At 49.2% G+C, this 17,502-nt stretch overlaps 1 protein-coding gene across 3 annotated transcripts in view; it reads right to left on the bottom strand.

Moving 5' to 3' along the window:
* Positions 1-16,455, bottom strand: part of FAM3D (FAM3 metabolism regulating signaling molecule D) — a 37,592-nt gene extending 21,137 nt beyond the window's left edge. Inside the window, exons 1-2 of one of the 3 annotated variants that reach the window (XM_019984756.2) lie at positions 16,254-16,455; positions 1,920-1,970 (exon numbers count right to left, since the gene is read on the bottom strand). In XM_019984756.2, coding sequence (XP_019840315.2) covers positions 1,920-1,932 — 13 coding nt within the window. In that variant the 5' untranslated portion in view covers positions 1,933-1,970; positions 16,254-16,455. Of the gene's footprint in view, positions 1-1,919; positions 1,971-4,034; positions 4,282-16,253 lie in introns of those variants that run through there. The other 2 variants (XM_070776446.1, XM_019984755.2) reach the window with 2 other exon arrangements.
* Between the last annotated feature and the right edge of the window lie 1,047 nt (positions 16,456-17,502).

Genomic DNA, 17,502 nt, shown 5'->3' with positions numbered 1-17,502 from the left:
GGGAGGCTTAGACACACACTTCCTGGGCTCCTCTTAGCCTTTTGGAGAGTGTCTCAGGGGGTGAGGTCTGGGAATTAGCACCCTGAGGGGAGGCCTGAGGACTCCGGCAGGAGAGTAGGAGGCAGGTGAGCCTCGGCTCGAGAGGCAGGAAGGCTCGGGGTGGCCACCCCCTACTGTGTGACCTCGAGCAGGGGCTCAGCACCTCTGAGCTGAAGCCCCTCAGTCACAGAGTGGACAGAGTAACGTGCCTGCTGCCGAGCCCATGGCTGGTGGGGAAAGATGTAGTAGTTGTCCCCACTAGGCGGCCTCTAGGGTGGCTTTGGGGGGTGGGGTTGGTCCCTTGTGTTTTCCATCAACTCCCCCCAAAAGCCGTCACAAGCAACGCGTGGCGCTCTGCAGGAGCGCACACCCGCCTGCCCAGCGTGGCCTCCCCGCCTCACAGCCAGGCTGCTCCCTGTCTTCTCTCCCGCACACGTGAGCCGGGCCCGGAGCTCCCTGTCTGCTCCCTCTCCTCGTGATTCTGCCAGGGCTGCAGCAGGCCGCACCACGCCTCCCATCTCAAGGACTCTGGAGACCCCCATTCTGCATTGAGAGTCAAATCTGACCTGCAGGCAAGTTCCCTCGCTCCGTGCCTGACCTCCCTCTCTGTCTGCGGCCACAGCGCTCTGAAGGTGCCGGGTCTCGTCTGACCTCTCTGTCTGCACCAGCCCTGCTCCTCAGCCCTGAATTCAGCTGTGGCTTTGTGCTGGCAAGGGAGAAGGCCCTCCGGATCCCATGGGTGGGGCTCAGGTGTGCGGGGTCCCTCGTCTTCGAGGGCCTCGGCTCGCATCATTCGGCACTCCTTTTGTGTGGGGTGCTAGGCGAGCGGCAGACACGCATTATCTCAGTCCCCTCTGTGCTGTATACTACTGCTTATCCCTGCTGTCAGGTGGGGAAGCCGCACCTCAGAGATCTGGTCACTGGCTAGTAAGTGACAGGAGGTGGGACCTGAACCTGGGTAAGTAAGGTGCCTATAACACCCGTGCTCTTCAGGGACCTACATTCAATATTCTTTAATAAACCACAATGGAAATGAATATAGAAAATAAGGTGTGTATATATGTATATAACTGTACCACTGTGCTGTACAGCAGAAATTAACACAAGGTTGTAGATCAACTGTACTTTAACAGGCTTCCCTGGTGGCCCAGACGGCAAAGAATCTGCCCGCAATACAGGAGACTGGGGTTCAATCCCCGGGTTGGGAAGATCCCCTGGAGAAGAGAATAGCAACCCATTCCAGTATTCTTGCCTGGAAAATCCCAAGGACAGAGGAGCCTGCCAGGCTACAGTTCATGGGGTTGCAAAGAGTTGGACACAACTGAGTGACTAACACACACTTCAATAAAAATAAGTAAAAGTTGTGCTCTGAACTTCCTCACTGGTGTTTGGAAATACAAATGAATTGTATCAGTTTTGTTTGGTGAATTCCTCAGTTCCCCCCTCTCTCTCTACACAGAGAGTACAGTCTGAGGGTGGAAGCTTGGAGCAAAGTCCTCTCCTGGTGCCCAGCCCTGTGGTGACAGGATTCTAGAATAGTCCTCTACAAATGCTTTGTCTGTACAAACATTTACAAATGTTTTGTCTGTAATTTCCAGCCAGGGTGAAGTGTTTCCCAGAGCAGGTGAGTCTCCATGTTCCCAGCCAGGTGGGCCAGTTTCTGCAACCCTTAGCCTTGAGGCAGGAAGTCTCCTCTTTACACTCTTCCAGGCTCTCCCTGGATTGGTCTTTCCCTGGAATTCTGGCCTGACTAGCTGAGAACGGATGAAGCCAAGTAGGCTGTGAGTCCAGGATGGGCAGACACTGCTGACAGAAAAGCGATTCCCAAACCTGATTCAGACTCAACCTTGAACCCTGGAGTCCTCAGAGCCTGGCCTTACCTGACAGTCTCATCCTGTCGAGGTGAAGAGCGGCTGGGGGTCAGGGTCGGTCTGTGGAGAGAAGAAAATAAGATTGGAAACTGGTATCCAGGGTGTGAAAGTGAACAAGACTGAAGATGAGGGGTAGGTTCCTAAAACCCAGCGCGCCGTAGTCCTCTTGGTTTGGTGCCGTCTGTTTCCTCTCTGCCTTCACCTCTTCTTCGCTTTTGCCCCTGGAGTTTCATATTCAGTTCAACATGCCTTTTTTGGAATGCAGAGATTAGGATGCAGAGGAAGATGCAGTCTGCCAGCCATCATCCCTTGGAGGTTTGATTCATCCATGCATCTACCCATCCATTTGTCCATCCATCCATCCATTTATACACTCATCCATCCTTCCAACCATCCATCCATCCATTTGTCCATCTGTCCATTCATTTGTACATCCATGCATCCTTTCATCCATCCATCATTCTGTCCCTCCAGCCAGCTGAGAGATATTGAGCTAGCCAGCCCCAGTGAAACCATTAGGAAGCAGAAGCTCAAGTGATCTTTGCTGATGGGCCCACATTATGAGTAACAGGGACTCACACAGCACACAGGTGAGTTTGCTCCGGATACCATATGTGCATCATCTTCTTTAATCCTCATACCCACCCCACCTCCCTTCCCCCACCCCCCCATGCCTCCACACTCCCGCTTTAGGGGTGAGTAAGCTAAGACTCTCCATTGTTAAGCCCAGAGCCGTTCAGTGTGCCAGGGTCAGGGGCAGAATCTCGATGCAGGTCTCAGCTGCCTCGTTTCCATGATGTCACCCTGTCAGTGCTGTCTCAGAGAGAGATGAAACTGAAGTTTCCTCCCTTCCTGAGTCCTGGGCAGGGGCAGGACTCGGTCCCACCTTGCCCCTCTGCTGCCCCAGCTACTGGTAGTTACCAGGGATTTGACAGTGCTGAGACCCCTCAGGAGGTGTCTGGAGATGAAGAAGAGGGGAGAGCAAGGCAGGTGGGAACTGTTCTGGGTCTTAGACCCCTCCAGCCATCTGGAGGGTCTCTGACTGCAGCGACTTGCTTCCACCACTCTTCCTGCCTCCTCCCCATCCTAGAATCCTCTTTATCCTAAGAATCCATTTCAACAGACTCTGTATCCAAAGCCCAGCAGCCAAGGATCCAGACAGGAGACAGAAGACCTGGACAGCACCTGGTACCAAGGTGGTCAGGTTGGGTCTGTCCTTGTTATTTCATCAATGGCAACAGCAAATGCAACCCATATTTCCTTTCGAGAATAATGAAAAATCCTCCCACGCACCCTGGCCCTCTACCCTTCTAAGACCTTCCAGGTGAGAAAGCTGAGCTATCACCTGGCCTCACCTGCAGGAATTTTGTAGGACTTTAAATTTCTGAAATTTGTATTACCAAGCTTTTCTTCTTTTAGATAAAAAAAATACATATATATATATTTAAATTAAATAAATTTTTGGCTGTGCTGGGTCTTTGCTATGGGGGCTTTTCTTTAGCTGTGGCGAGCGGGGGCTCGCGGTGCTCTGGCGTCTCGTTGCAGTGGCTTCTGTGGTTGATGAGCACGGGCTCTAGGGTGCGCGGGCTTCAGCAGTTGCAGCTCTCAGGCTCTAGAGCACAGGTTCAATAGCTGTGGCACAAGAGCTTAGTTGCTTCGCAGCATGTGGGATCTTCCCAGACCAGGGACTGAACCCGTCTCCTGCCTTGGCAGGCGAATTCTTAACCATGGAGCCACCAGGGAAGCCCTACTGTACTCTTGAATGTTCTCAGAATATTTCCTACAGAAAGCAGCCCAGGCTCCTGGGTGAGGCTTAAAGGACATTCTGTCGGGTCCCCCGTGTGTGGAGGAGCCAAGAGACCTGGGGGCCGGACAAGATGGAAGGACAGCGACAGGGTCTGACAGATGAAGGGACAGACATGGATATTGATGGAGATAGAGACTAGAGAGACAAAAACAAGGACAAGAGGGAGAGGAACGTGGCAGAGATATAGGGACAGAAGGAGAGAAAGAAGACAGAGCAGAGAGACAGGATGAGAGAGACAGAGGGTAAGTCCTCATGACAGGCTTATGCCCAGCTTCAGAGGGAGCAAGTGAGACAGGCAGAGGGCAGGGGGCATGTACCTGGGCAGGGGGCTAGCCTCTCCCTCTGGTGCCCACGCCGAGCAGGGCTTTTCCGGCCTGACGTTCTTCCTGGCCAAGTCCCTGGTGACCCACTCAGCCCTTCAGAGCTCGCTGGGCGCCTGAGTCCCCAGGTGGCTCATTCTGCCAGCCAGCAGTGTCGGGGGGGTGGGAGGGTCTGGAGCTCAGGTCAGGCCTACTGAAGGTGGAGCAGGATGGGGAAAAGCTCCTGGGGCAGGTATGCAGGGTGAGGCAGGAATTCTCTCTGCAGCCTCCCAGACCTGGAACAGTTTCCTTCCTCTTTGTTTCTAGGATTACCTCAACCTGTTATTCAGGTTATGAAATTGTGAGGCAAAGGCACAGGAAGAAACATCCTGTTCCCCTGCCTGCTAGCTTGAGTGGCCTAGGCACAGACTCAGTGGAGAGTGGAGGGTGGGAAGCAGGAGATGGGGGTGGGGAGGTCAGAAGTTAGAAGGCATGAGTTGCTAACAAACTGCTTCACTGCGAACTGAGCAGATTGCCCATAGTCTGCCTTCACCATCCACGAGCCTCTCTGTTTGTCGTGCCCTCTCCCCCGGACAGCTTTTGACTTCTGGCCTCAGGTCCAACCCTGTGTACTGGACCCCGGGCATGCTCTGCTTTTCCATGCCAGGCCTTGTCTTCTGCAGGCCTGGTAGGGTGCTGAGCACTCAGGAGGTGCTTGCTGAATATTTGAGGACTGATCGAATTGGACTTCTTGCATAGTCCTGGAAGGTTAGGATGATGAAACCACCAGGTTGAGAAGGAAGCTGAAGTTCAGAGAGGGCAAGTGACTTGTCTGAGACCACACAGCCAATTGTGGATTTTATTCCTAAAGCATTCTCTGAGGACTGGTTGGAAGCAGGCTGGAGGTGCACTAGGAATGGGGATGTGACTGTGAACAAGAGGCACTCTGGAGCATCCCTGGGCCTCTGGTATTGCTCGTCCCTCTGTCTGAACACTGTTGCTCCGCCTCTTTGCCTGGAACACTCCAATTCATCCTTCCAGTCTCAGTGTAGCAGCCACTTCCTCTGGGAAGTTACCCGTGACCCTCCAAGATCAAACACCTACCTGTGGTTTTGAGTGGGAGAATGTCCTTCACGGTACCCTAGCTTGTCTAAAGGGGCTGACCACTCAGAGCACTCTGATTCCTTGTGATTGGTTCAGGAGGGAGCATGTGACCCAAACAAGACCAATCAGAGTTTTTTCCTGAGGGGTCTCTGGGAACTCCGGAGAGGGAGGCCCTTTTCTCCTTGATGATGCTAAGCTTGATGTCTGTAATCCTGGGGTGGCTGGAGTCCCTTTGGTACCCCCTGCCAGTAGCTGCTGTAGACAAACCTCCCCAGAAGATGCAAATACAAGGGCCAGTGCCCGCAGTCTTGAAAGAATCAGGCAGCAAAAAACCTGTGAGGTCAGGAAGGAGGATGGATTTGGGATCAGACAGGCCTGGCTTTGTCACTTAGCACTTGTGTGTTCTGGGGCACATGGGTCTTAGCTTCCTCCTTATAAACTGCGGCCAATGCTATCTACCTGTCCTGAAAAATGTAGTCGGCAGGGAGACCACCTGCTTAGAAGGCGTCTGCTGCTCTGACAGCATCCACACCATTTCCTGCCTGTTGGCAGGTCCCATTTGCCCTGCGGCTTCCTGCAAGGGCACCCTCATGGCAGGATTCCTTTATGAATGTTTGCCGTTTCTGTGAAACCAGAATGGCATCACAGTATCTTTCTGTCTGGTTATTTGTGATATTTCTTAATGGCCCTACAGAAGCTGGGACAGCTTCCTGCTTCCTGTAGCCCTCTGTAAACAAGTGCCTTGAAGCTCAATCTTGACCTGTCACAGAGTCCTGATGGATGAAGAAAGGGTTACTTTCTTTCCAGACTGAGAGGGTTGAGGTAAGCACCCTGATGCAGAAATAAGTGGGCACTTCCTCTGATTAAATCTGGTCTATGGTTCCTGTTGATCTCAGGATAAAAGTTGAAGTATTTCACGTGGCTTATATGGCCTTGTATACAGCAAAAGGAGAAGAGGGCAGCAGAGGATGAGGTGGCTGGATGGCATCACCGACTCAATGGACATGAACTTGGGCAAATTCTGGGAGACAGTGAGGGACAGGGAGGCCTGGCAGGCCACTGTCCATCGGGTTGCAGAGAGTCGGACATGACTTAGCTCTGCGTCTCGCCTGGCGTGGCCATTGGCCACAGGTCAATGCTCTGTGCTCTGTTTACCAGGTCATTGCTAAGGGGGTGTGAACTTGAGGCCAGAACGACAACAATGCAGCCTTGTATGATCTAAGCCCTGACGTGAGGGTGACCTTGCCAGCCTCATCACTGCTGTCTCTACTTCCATTCTGCTCTCACCCCCAGAACTGCCCTGAGTGACACGCTCTTCCCTTTCTGCTTTGCACACGTGATTTCTCTCTACCTGCCTTCCCTGTACGGCTCATGTCTTCAGGCCCTTACCTAGCAGCCCTCTGTTGTTGGAAAAACAAAACTCAGAAGCGATTTCCTAGCCCATCACAGGCATGCAGGCTCAGCCAACAGTCATTTCAGAATCAGCCCTGAGTTGCAGAGGAAAGGAACGCAGGGCTCTGTGAACAAGCTCTGCGTCTCGCCTGGCGTGGCCGTTGGCCACAGGTCAATGCTCTGTGCTCTGTTTACCAGGTCATTGCTAAGGGGGTGTGAACTTGAGGCCAGAAAAAGAACTCGGAGACATTGGGTGACAATTAGCACCAGCTGAAGCTCTATGTCTGCACCTTCAATGGCTTTAGTCCTTCAGACTTTTTAGCACCTCTTGGCAATCAGGTTTCCTCCCATCTGCCCAGACCGCACCTCAGATTACAGACACAGGGGGTGATCTGGCGGGTTTGCTTTCAGACCACTGCAGTCAAGTGAATATTGTGATAAAGCGAGTCACACGAACTTTTTTGTTCCCAAGTACATATGCTATGCTATGCTAAGTCGCTTCAGTCGTGTCCGACTCTGTGTGACCCCATAGACGGCAGCCACCAGGCTCCCCCGTCCCTGGGATTCTCCAGGCAAGAACACTGGAGTGGATTGCCATTCCCTTCTCCAATGCATGAAAGTGAAAAGTGAAAGTGAAGTCGCTCAGTCGTGTCCGACTCTTAGCGACCCCATGGACTGTAGCCTACCAGGCTCCTCCATCCATGGGATTTTCCAGGCAAGAGTACTGGAGTGGGGTGCCATTGCCTTCTCCGCAAGTACATATAAAAGTTGTATTTACACCATATTGTAGTTTATTATTAACAGAAGCAGAAGATATTAACAAGAGGAGGCAAGAATACCCAGAACTGTACAAAAAAGATCTTCACAACCCAGATAATCAGGGTGTGATCACCTACCTAAAGCCAGACATCCTGGAATTAGGAAGCATCACTCCGAACAAAGCTAGTGGAGGTGATGGAATTCCAGGTGAGCTATTTCAAATCCTGAAAGATGATGCTGTGAAAGTGCTGCACTCAATATGCCAACAAATGTGGAAAACTCAGCAGTGGCCACGGGACTGGAAAAGGTCAGTTTTCATTCCAATCCCAAAGAAAGGCAATGCCAACGAATGCTCAAACTACCGCACAACTGCACTCATCTCACACGTTAGTAAAGTAATGCTCAAAATTCTCCAAGCCAGGCTTCAATAGTACGTGAACCGTGAACTTCCAGATGTTCAAGCTGGTTTTAGAAAAGGCAGAGGAACCAGAGATCAAATTGTGGACATCCTTTGGATCATCGATAAAGCAAGAGAGTTCCAGAAAAACATCTATTTCTGCTTTATTGACTATGCCAAAGCCTTCGACTGTGTGAATCACAATAAACTGTGGAAAATTCTGAAAGAGATGGGAATACCAGACCACCTGACTTGCCTCTTGAGAAATCTGTATGCAGGTCAGGAAGCAACAGTTAGAACTGGACATGGAACAACAGACTGGTTCCAAATCATGAAAGGAGTATGTCAAGACTGTATATTGTCACCCTGCTTATTTAACTTCTATGCAGAGTACATCATGAGAAATTCTGGGCTGGATGAAGCACAGCTGGAATCAAGATTGCTGGGAGAAATATCAATAACCTCAGATATGCAGATAGAAAGCGAAGAACTAAAGAGCCTCTTGATGAAAGTGAAAGAGGAGAGTGAAAAAGTTGGCTTAAAGCTCAACATTCAGAAAACTAAGATCATGGCATCCGGTCCCATCACTTCATGGCCAATAGATGGGGAAACAGTGGAAAGAGTGGCTGACTTTATTTTTTTGGGCTCCAAAATCACTGCAGATGATGACTGCAGCCATGAAATTAAAAGATGCTTGCTCCTTGGAAGAAAAGTTATGACCAACCTAGACAGCTTATTAAAAAGCAGAGACATTACTTTACCAACAAAGGTCCATCTAGTCAAAGCTATGGTTTTTCCAGTGGTCATGTATGGATGTGAGAGTTGGCAGTAGAGGGGCCCATTTCTGAGGTCAGGGCCCCTGAGTTTGTATGTCAGCTCCACACTGTGTGACCTCAGATAAATTGCTTAACTCCTCTGAGCCTGTTTCCTCATCTGTAAAATTGGAAAGAAGGCTAATAGACCCTAATTTGTAGGATTGTGAAGATGAAATAGAACAGGACATAAAGCACATGAAGATTAGCTTTTGTTTTAGAATAAATATAGCACAGCAGCAGTCACAGGGTAGATAATCAAAATGGTTGTTTTCTTACATCTTCCGAACTGCCTGGTGGACCTTGCCCATCCACCTTTAGACTCTTGGGGAAACAATGAAAACAGTGACGGACTTTATTTTTTGGGGGGCTCCAAAATCACTGCAGATGGAGACTACAGCCATGAAAATAAAAGATGCTTGCTCCTTGGAAGAAAAGTTATGACCAACCTAGACAGCATATTCAAAAGCAGCGACATTACTTTGCCAACAATTGTTCATCTAGTCAAATCTATGGTTTTTCCAGTAGTCATGTATGGATGTAAGAGTTGGACTATAAAGAAAGTTGAGCGCCAAAGTACTGATGCTTTTGAACTGTGGTGTTGGAGAAGAGTCTTGACAGTCTCTTGCTCCGCAAGGAGATTCAACCAGTTCATCCTAAAGGAAATCGGTCCTGAATATTTATTGGAAGGACTGATGTTGAAGCTGAAACTCCAATATTTTGGCCACCTGATGCGAAGAACTGACTCATTTGAAAAGACCCTGATGCTGGGAAAGATTGAAGGCGGGAGGAGAAGGGGACAACAGAGGATGAGATGGTTGGATGGCATCACCAACTCAATGAACATGAGTTTGGGTAAAGTCCAGGAGTCGGTGATGGACAGGGAGGCCTGGAGTATTGCGGTCCATAGGGTTGCAAAGAATTAGACACGACTGAGCGACTAAACTGAACTGAACTGTAGTCTATTATGTGTGCAGTGGCATCATGTGTAAAAAAATAATGCATATATCCTAATTAAAAATATTCTTTGCTAAAAAATGCTATCATCTGAAATCTTTTTGTAATAGTGGCACCAAAGATCACTGATCACAGATCTCCACAATAAATACGATAATAGTACAAATGTTTGAAATATTGCAAGAATTAATGAATGTGACACATGAAGTGAACAAATGCTGTTTGAAAACCGGCACTGAGAGTTGTGCTTGACACAGGATTGCCGCAAACCTTTAGTTTGTAAAAAATGCAATATCTGCAAAGTGCAATAAAGCAAAGAATAATAAAATGAAGCATCTTTATATTGCTTAAATTCCGGACCCTCAGTTTCTACAAAGCAGGACAATCCCATTCAGACATACCAGGCAGAAGAAATGGCCCACACACAGCATACAAGCTTGTCTTGGCTGTCCTGTGCCCACAGCAGACATCAACAATCAATCACAGTCTTCACCTCAGTACCTTTTCAACCTAGCACTCTAGGCAGAAGCAATCTACTCCTACTCTTATCTTACAGGTTTCCCAAAGTAGAAAATAGCAGACCCTTGGTGTTGTAGGACATACTCCTCGTGTTCTCTCACAAGATCCTGTGACACCCCACCTGAGGGTTTCTCTTGGACCACCTTGGGGCAGGGTGAGAAAGTCAGGGAGTCTATGACCCTGGAACAGTCCTCGGGTAGTAGGGCTGAGACAGTGAGGGTAATATCCTAGCTTTCTCATGCCTAGACAGGTGACTGAATTACGTCCTCTGAAAATTCATAAGGAGTACTAACTGCTTGCAGTACCTCAGAATATGGCCTTATTTGGAAATGAGTTGCTGGTCAGTAGGGTGGGCCCCAAGCTACCATGACTGCCATCCTTCTACAAAGGGGCTATTTGGACACAGAGACACACACACACAGAGGGTGTCACAGGAAGTAGGAGCCACCCTGCCACAGACCACGGAACTACCAGAAGTTAGTAGGGAGGCTCCCTCCTTCCCCTTAGCACCTTCTGAGGGAGCAAGGCCTGCTGACACCTTCACCTCAGGCTTCCAGCCCAGGACGGGAGACAACGCATTCCTGTGGCATAAGCCGCTCAGCCTGTGTACTTGGTTATGCAGCCTGCCTGAGGGGACTGGCACAGGGGGTCGGCCCTGAGGTGTGCCCACTCTGTTGCCCAGACCCTGCTGGGACACCGGGGCTCGGTCACCCACAGCATCCTGTTGCATACAACAGCACCCTCTATGCCCCCCGCCCCCAGTACCGCCTGGTGTCACGTTCCACATAAGCTACATTCCCTAGGGTCTACCGCGGAGGAAACCGACTCAAAACAGCATGAAACTGACCTGCCTTCCCTCCCCTTGGGTTTTCCAGTCCTGGGCTCCCTGGCTTCCCACAGTCCCACCCTTCTCCCCACTTCTGACCAAGTGGTCTCTCCAAGAACTTGCCTGGCCTGTGGGTGGCATGCGGAGGGTCTCTGCTTCTCCTTCTGGCCTGCTAGGCCTCCCCACCTGCTTGGGAAACCCCCTCACCTTCATGTGACCACTGCCTGGGGGTGACACCCTGTGTGATCCCAGCCCCAGGACGGGGAGCCCCCACCCAGCCACCACCTCCTCTTCCCAGGAGACATGACATTTCTTCTTCATAATCCCAGTCTCCAGGGATTCTCCTCCTGGCACCTCTATTAGGAGACATTGACCAGACTGTTTTCTGGGTGATCTCTTGAGCAAGACTTGTTTGAGCTAATAATAAAAATAATACTTATAAATAAAATAATACAAATAGCTACCATTTACTGAGTGCTTAGGAGAAGGCAATGGCACCCCACTCCAGTACTCTTGCCTGGAAAATCCCATGGTTGGAGGAGCCTGGAAGGCTGCAGTCCATGGAGTAGCTGAGGGTCGGACACGACTGAATGACTTCACTTTCACTTTTCACTTTCATGCATTGGAGAAGGGAATGGCAACCCACTCCAGTGTTCTTGCCTGGAGAATCCCAGGGATGAGGGAGCCTGGTGGGCTGCCCTCTATGGGGTCGCACAGAGTCAGACACGACTGAAGTGACTTAGCAGCATCAGCAGCAGCAGCATTGAGTGCTTAGCATGCACGTGGAATCAGGGGGAGAATTTTCCACACCTATCTTACCAAATCCCCATAGCAACCCTAGGAGTTGGATACACTAGTGTCTCCACCTCTTACAGGAGGAAGTTGAGGCTTGAGGAAGGTGAGGTGTGGCTGCAGAGCTGAGATTCACACCCTTGGCAGCAAATAGCAGAGGGTGAAAATGCCGGGCATAGCAACCCAAGACTGATCTGCACTCACTGCGTTCCAACATGGAAGGGCAATGGGTGAGAGGGAGTTTGAGTGTGTAGGAATAAGACCTGATGCGTGAAAAAGTAGGTGTCCGAATTCAAACGATGAGCATTCTCTGGGATAGATCACATCTTGGGTCACAAATCAAGCCTTGAGAAAGTTAAGAAAACTGAAATCATATCAACCATCTTTTCCTACCACAAAGGATGGTTCTACATACTAAGTACAGTAAGTCAAACAGAGAAAGAAAAACATCATACGATATCATTCAGATGTGGACTCTAATTTAAAAAAAGAAGAAACTAGCAAACTTATAGCTACCAAAGGGAAAACACTTCTGGGGAGGGGGTGGGTAGATAAATCAGGAGCCTGGAATGAACATACACACACCACTATATGTAAGATAGTAACCAACAGGGACCTACTATACAGCACAGGGAAAAGTGAAAGTGAAGTCGCTCAGTTGTGTCCGACTCTTTGCGACCCCATGGACTGTAGCCCACCAGGCTCCTCCCTCCATGGGATTACTGGGTTGCCATTTCCTTCTCCAGGGGATCTTCCCGATCCAGGGATCAAACCCAGGTCTCCCGCGTTGCAGGCAGACACTTTAACCTCTGAGCCACCAGGGAAGAGTTTAGCACAGGGAACTCTACTCAATATTCTGTGATAACTTATGTGAGAAAAGAATCTACACAAGAATGAACACATGTATACATATAACTGAATCATGCTGCTGTACACCTGAACTTAATGCAACGTGGTAAATCATGGTAATCCAGTAACATTAAAATTTAAAAAAAGTTTTCTTCTAAAAATAAAAAAGACTAAGGTAGAGAGACTTGAAGAGAATGCAAAAGCAGAGACACGGAGGCTGAAAGTGACAGACACATGTGAGCTCACTGGTGTTCACCTGCACACGCACACACACGCATGCACACAAACACACCCCCCATCAGTCAGGGTGTCGCTGAGTCCCGGAGGATGATGCATGTGACCCCACCCAGACCCGGTCCCCTCTACCCTGAGTTTCCAGTCGCCCCTCAAGGCTGTCGTGAACGCTGGACTGTGGTGGCTCAGGCCTGCGTGAAGTCATCACAGTAACCAGAGGCAGCCTCTCATTCTCTAAATGGTCCTTCTTGTAAACTCCCGGTATTTATAGGCAATTATTGATCGTGTCACCAATACAGAGGGAGATAAACAGCCAATAAATCCATAGGCAATAAGGCTGGTGGCTGGAACAATTTGTTCCAGTGACATTTATTTCAGAGGGAAATAAACCCATTACTTCCATTATGTCCTGTTTTCCTGTTTTCATGTTATTTATTGGTTTTAACAGTCTTCTCCAGCTCTGGCCAATGGTAGGGTTGCTGGGCCACGCAGCTGGAGATGCAGGAAGATGTGAGGAGATGCAGACGGGTATGTTTGCCACTATGTGAGGAGATGCTGCGGAGAATGAAGCCGCATGGAGGAAAGGATCCAAGATAGAGACAGAGCCCTGGGGATGTCATCTGAGCCCTAGATCAAGCCTTGCTTGAAATCAGAGTTATGTCTGGACTTTTCCATTACGTGAGCCAGTATAGGTCCTTTGTGGGGGTGGTTTGAATTCGTTTTTGTCACTTGTACCTGTAAGAGCATTACCTGACACAAAGATTTTCCCATTTCAAACAACAGCCACATTTATGAGCAAGACTCAAATTCCCATCTGACCTCATCCCTCCTGAGGCTTGAATGCCTCAGCCCCTGCAGAGGCATAACAAATCAGGCCAACACTTGGCTTTTCCTCTGTGTTCTCCTGATGGCTTTCCTACCAGAAGCCAGATTATTCCTGACATTTTCACAGAACGTTCCTCTAACACACAACCCACCACGTGTTCAGAATGACCCGAGTCCCTGGTGCTGTGCCTGCTCGCACCTCTCTCTCGCCCTCCTGTTGACTCCTGGCTCCCAACTCCGGGCCTCTGGTCCTGCAGTTTTCTCCGTCAGGGCTGCCCCCACCTCTCTTGGGGGGCCTGTGCTTTGTGGAGTGCTGCCTCTTTTGTGGGGTGTCCCTGCTGTGGCCTGCGTGGCTCTCTCCTCAGGGTGTGTGTGTGAGGACAGACGTGGGCACAGGGCAGCAGAGTGCATGGTCCCTGGAGCTGGACGGCCCAGGTGGAAAGCCTCTCTTTACTGTTCAAGCCCTGCCACCTTGACCAGGTCACCTCACCTCCTTATTCCTCAGCGCTTCATCTGTAAAATGGAGATGAGACCTACCATGATATGCTATTATATTGAAATGAGATAATAATCCATCTAAAGCCCTTTGCACCATTCCAGGCACACAATGAATTCTCGATACGAGTTGCCTAGGATGATCACTATTGCTAATATTGACCACGTAGAACCTGTACATATCTCTCTCGTACTGTTCCCCTTCTCCTTACCCTCAGTCATCCATCTACTATTTAATCTGATAGACTATGAGCTCCTGAGATAACATCTAATCATTTCTAAATGCCTAGCACTGCACAGAGCATCTGGCATGAGGCAGTGCTCGGCTCTGACACAGTTCCATCCTGTATTCTGCAGCTACTAGGGGCAGGCATCCCGCCAGGCTCCTCTGTCCATGGAATTCTGCAGGCAGGAATACTGGAGTGGGTAGCCATTCCCTTCTCCAGGGAATCTTCCTGAACCAGGAATCAACCCCAGGTCTCCTGCATTGCAGGCGGACTCTTCACCATCTGAGCCACCAGGGAAGCCCCAATAGCCACATTATATAGTCTTTTTCAAAAGTCATACCAGTCAAACTGCCAAGGAAGTTATGAGTGTCCTCGTTTTTCTGAGATAAGGAGGCTCAGACAGGCGAGGCTCCTCTGAGAAGGAGCAGCTGCCCAGCCCAAGGACGTGCTGGCAATTCACGGCTTCAAGTGCCCCCCACCCTGGGAAAGGCCCGTTGGCTCTGCAGACTTTCCAGTTCCTACTGGAATGGAGGAGCTGTGCCTGTGTGTACACACGGAGTGGAGCTCAGGAAGAGATATGCAAACAAAGACAGCAAACGCAGTGGCAGCTGCTTATCCTGGGTGAGACTGGCACGTCTGATATCGGCTGGCCTGGCATGACTTTAGGCAGGCAGGGGCCAGCCTGTATGGGGGTTGGCAGATGCACTGAAGCAGACAGATGGACAGACTGGAGCAACCCTGGGAAAACACTCCTCACAGCTGTGCTCAGCCTGGGTATGAGCACCTCACTGACCTCACCCCTCACCACCAGCTCCTGCCCTCTCCTTTACCCACTCCACCCTCCTTCTCTTAGATCCCACAGGGTGCCAAACACTCCCCTCCCCTCCACTCCTACCCTGAAAGCACTGGTTTGCACATTTCATCTCAGAGAAGTCTGCTCTGACTTCTGAGCTATCTCCTGCATGGCACATGTCAAACCTGTGTTACAATGATTATCCATGCAAGTTCTGTCTGACTTTCTGGCTAGAACCATATGCCTTTTGCTGTCATGTCTGGTTAGTCATTACATCCTTGTACCTGACATGCAGAAGGTGCTCAATTAATGCCTGTTGAGGGACGCATCTGGATGGATACTCCTGCACCATCTCTCTTCCAGCCATGGACTCAGGATGCACCATTGAGGCTGCAGAGTGGGGGCGGGGAGCACAAATTTTGTAGCCGCAATGCCCTAGAGAGCAGTTTAATCTCTCAGTGCCTTGGTTCCTCATCTGAAAAGTGGGAGTAGTACTGATGCCTTCCTCAGAGAGGTGATATGAAGAGTAGAAGTGTTGTTACCTAGACAGTACTTAGCACAGAGCCTGCTTTAGTGATTATCATTATTATCTCTAGACAATGAGAACTACAGGGAAAAACAGGGGAGATCCAGAAACGATCACTCCCATTTAACAGATGAGAAAATTGAGGCTTAGTGAAAGGAAGGGACTAGGTTGACATTACACAGCTAGAAAATCTCTCAAGACCATATACTTTGTTGCACCTTTTCAAGTAATTATCTTCAGAGAAAAATGAAAGGTGGGGCAAAGAACAACACTCTTTCCTTCTTCACTCATTCTTAAAGTATCTGTGTGGCTCCGAGTTGATGGTCAGACATATCTTCTGAAGGAACAGATGAGTGCATGCATGAATAAACATCAAGGGGTCCCTGTGGTTAAGGAACAAGAGCCCTGGCTTGCATGTCCCCTACCTCCTTGTGCCCAGATGTAACTAACCAATCATGGCATACCTTTGCACTGCGCCTGAGTCTAACTTCAGAATCCTCATCACAGTCCACTATCCATGCCTCAGACTTGGTCCCTCAGATGAAATCTGCTACCTTCCTGAGTCTGATCTCAGAAGTCTCTGCTTGTGCAGTTTCCTTCTTCCTCCCCTTTCAGGCCTCTCACTCAGGCTCTTTTACTCCTCATTTTCTACCTACCCTGCTTCCATGCTTCTTTCTCTCAGTAATGCGGACCCAGAAGTACAGCTCTTTCCATTTTGGTGGAAACATACCTGAGGGCTCGCGGCTCCCTCTTCCCTGCTTCAGTGCAGAAGGTGAGATGCCTGGCTGGAGCCTTGGGTCCCTGACTCTGCCAACCACCGCCTTGGATCAGCCTGAAGGAGTTGGGGTCTCTGTGGGGGGTCCTCTAGATGCGGGCAGCCCAGAGGGAGGGCAGAGTGACTCAGAGGCAACTTGGGTGGCCAGCTCCTCCTGGCCCTGCCCAGGCTCTGCCCTCTTTTGAAGAGGCCTGCCATAAATGTTCCCTGCCCTGTTAAACAATCTCACCAGGAAAGAGGAAGTTAATCTCAGGGCTCAATAGGAAGAAAAGAGTCTAAAGTCTGGTCTGGTTGAGGAGCCACCTAGAGTACTGGCTTGGCTGGGTTGTCGCTGTGAGTATCTATTCCACGGAGATTTGGGTGGTGATTTTGGCAATTTAATCAGGAATGAAATACTGCAATTGTGGCCTGAAAAAGTGAGACAAAACACAAAAAGACAATTTCTAACAAACAAAAGTTCAGGACCAGATGGCTTCACAGGAGAATTCTATTAAACATTTAGAGATAAGGTAACACCCATCCTTCTCAAACTCTTTCAAAAAATTGCAGAAGGAAGGAAGGAAAACTCCCAAACTCATTCCGTGAGGCCACCATCACCCTGATGCCAAAACCAGACAAAGATATCACAAAAAAAGAAAATTACAGGCCAATATCACTGATGCACATAGATGCAAAAAATCGTCAACAAAATACTAGCAAATTGAATCCAGCAATACATGAATCATACACCATGATCAACTGGGATTTATCCCAGGCATGCAAGGATTCTTCAATATACACAAACCAATCAATGTGATATGCCATATTAACAAACTGAAGAATAAAAAACATATGATCATCTCAATAGATGCAGGAAAAGTTTCTGACAAAGTTCAACATCAATTTATGATAAAAAACTCCCCAGGAGGTGAGCATACAGGGAGCCTATCTCAACATAATAAAGGCCATATATGAGAAACCCGTAGCAGACAGTATCCTCAATAGTGAAAACCTGAAGGCATTTCCTCTAAGATCAGGAATAAGATAAGAGTGTCTACTCTTGACACTATTATTCAACACAGTTTGGGAAGTCTTAGCCATGGCAAAGAGATGGGGGGGAAAAAATAAAAGAATCCAAATAGGAAAAGAAGTAAAGCTGTCAAGGATTGCAGATGACGTAATACTATACATAGAAAATCCTAAAGATGCCACCAGAAAGCTACTA

Source organism: Bos indicus, chromosome 22 (assembly GCF_029378745.1).
Source record: "Bos indicus isolate NIAB-ARS_2022 breed Sahiwal x Tharparkar chromosome 22, NIAB-ARS_B.indTharparkar_mat_pri_1.0, whole genome shotgun sequence".
NCBI lineage: Eukaryota > Metazoa > Chordata > Mammalia > Artiodactyla > Bovidae > Bos > Bos indicus.
Note: the sequence above shows the minus strand (reverse complement) of the source record. Positions and strands in the feature narration are given on the sequence as shown.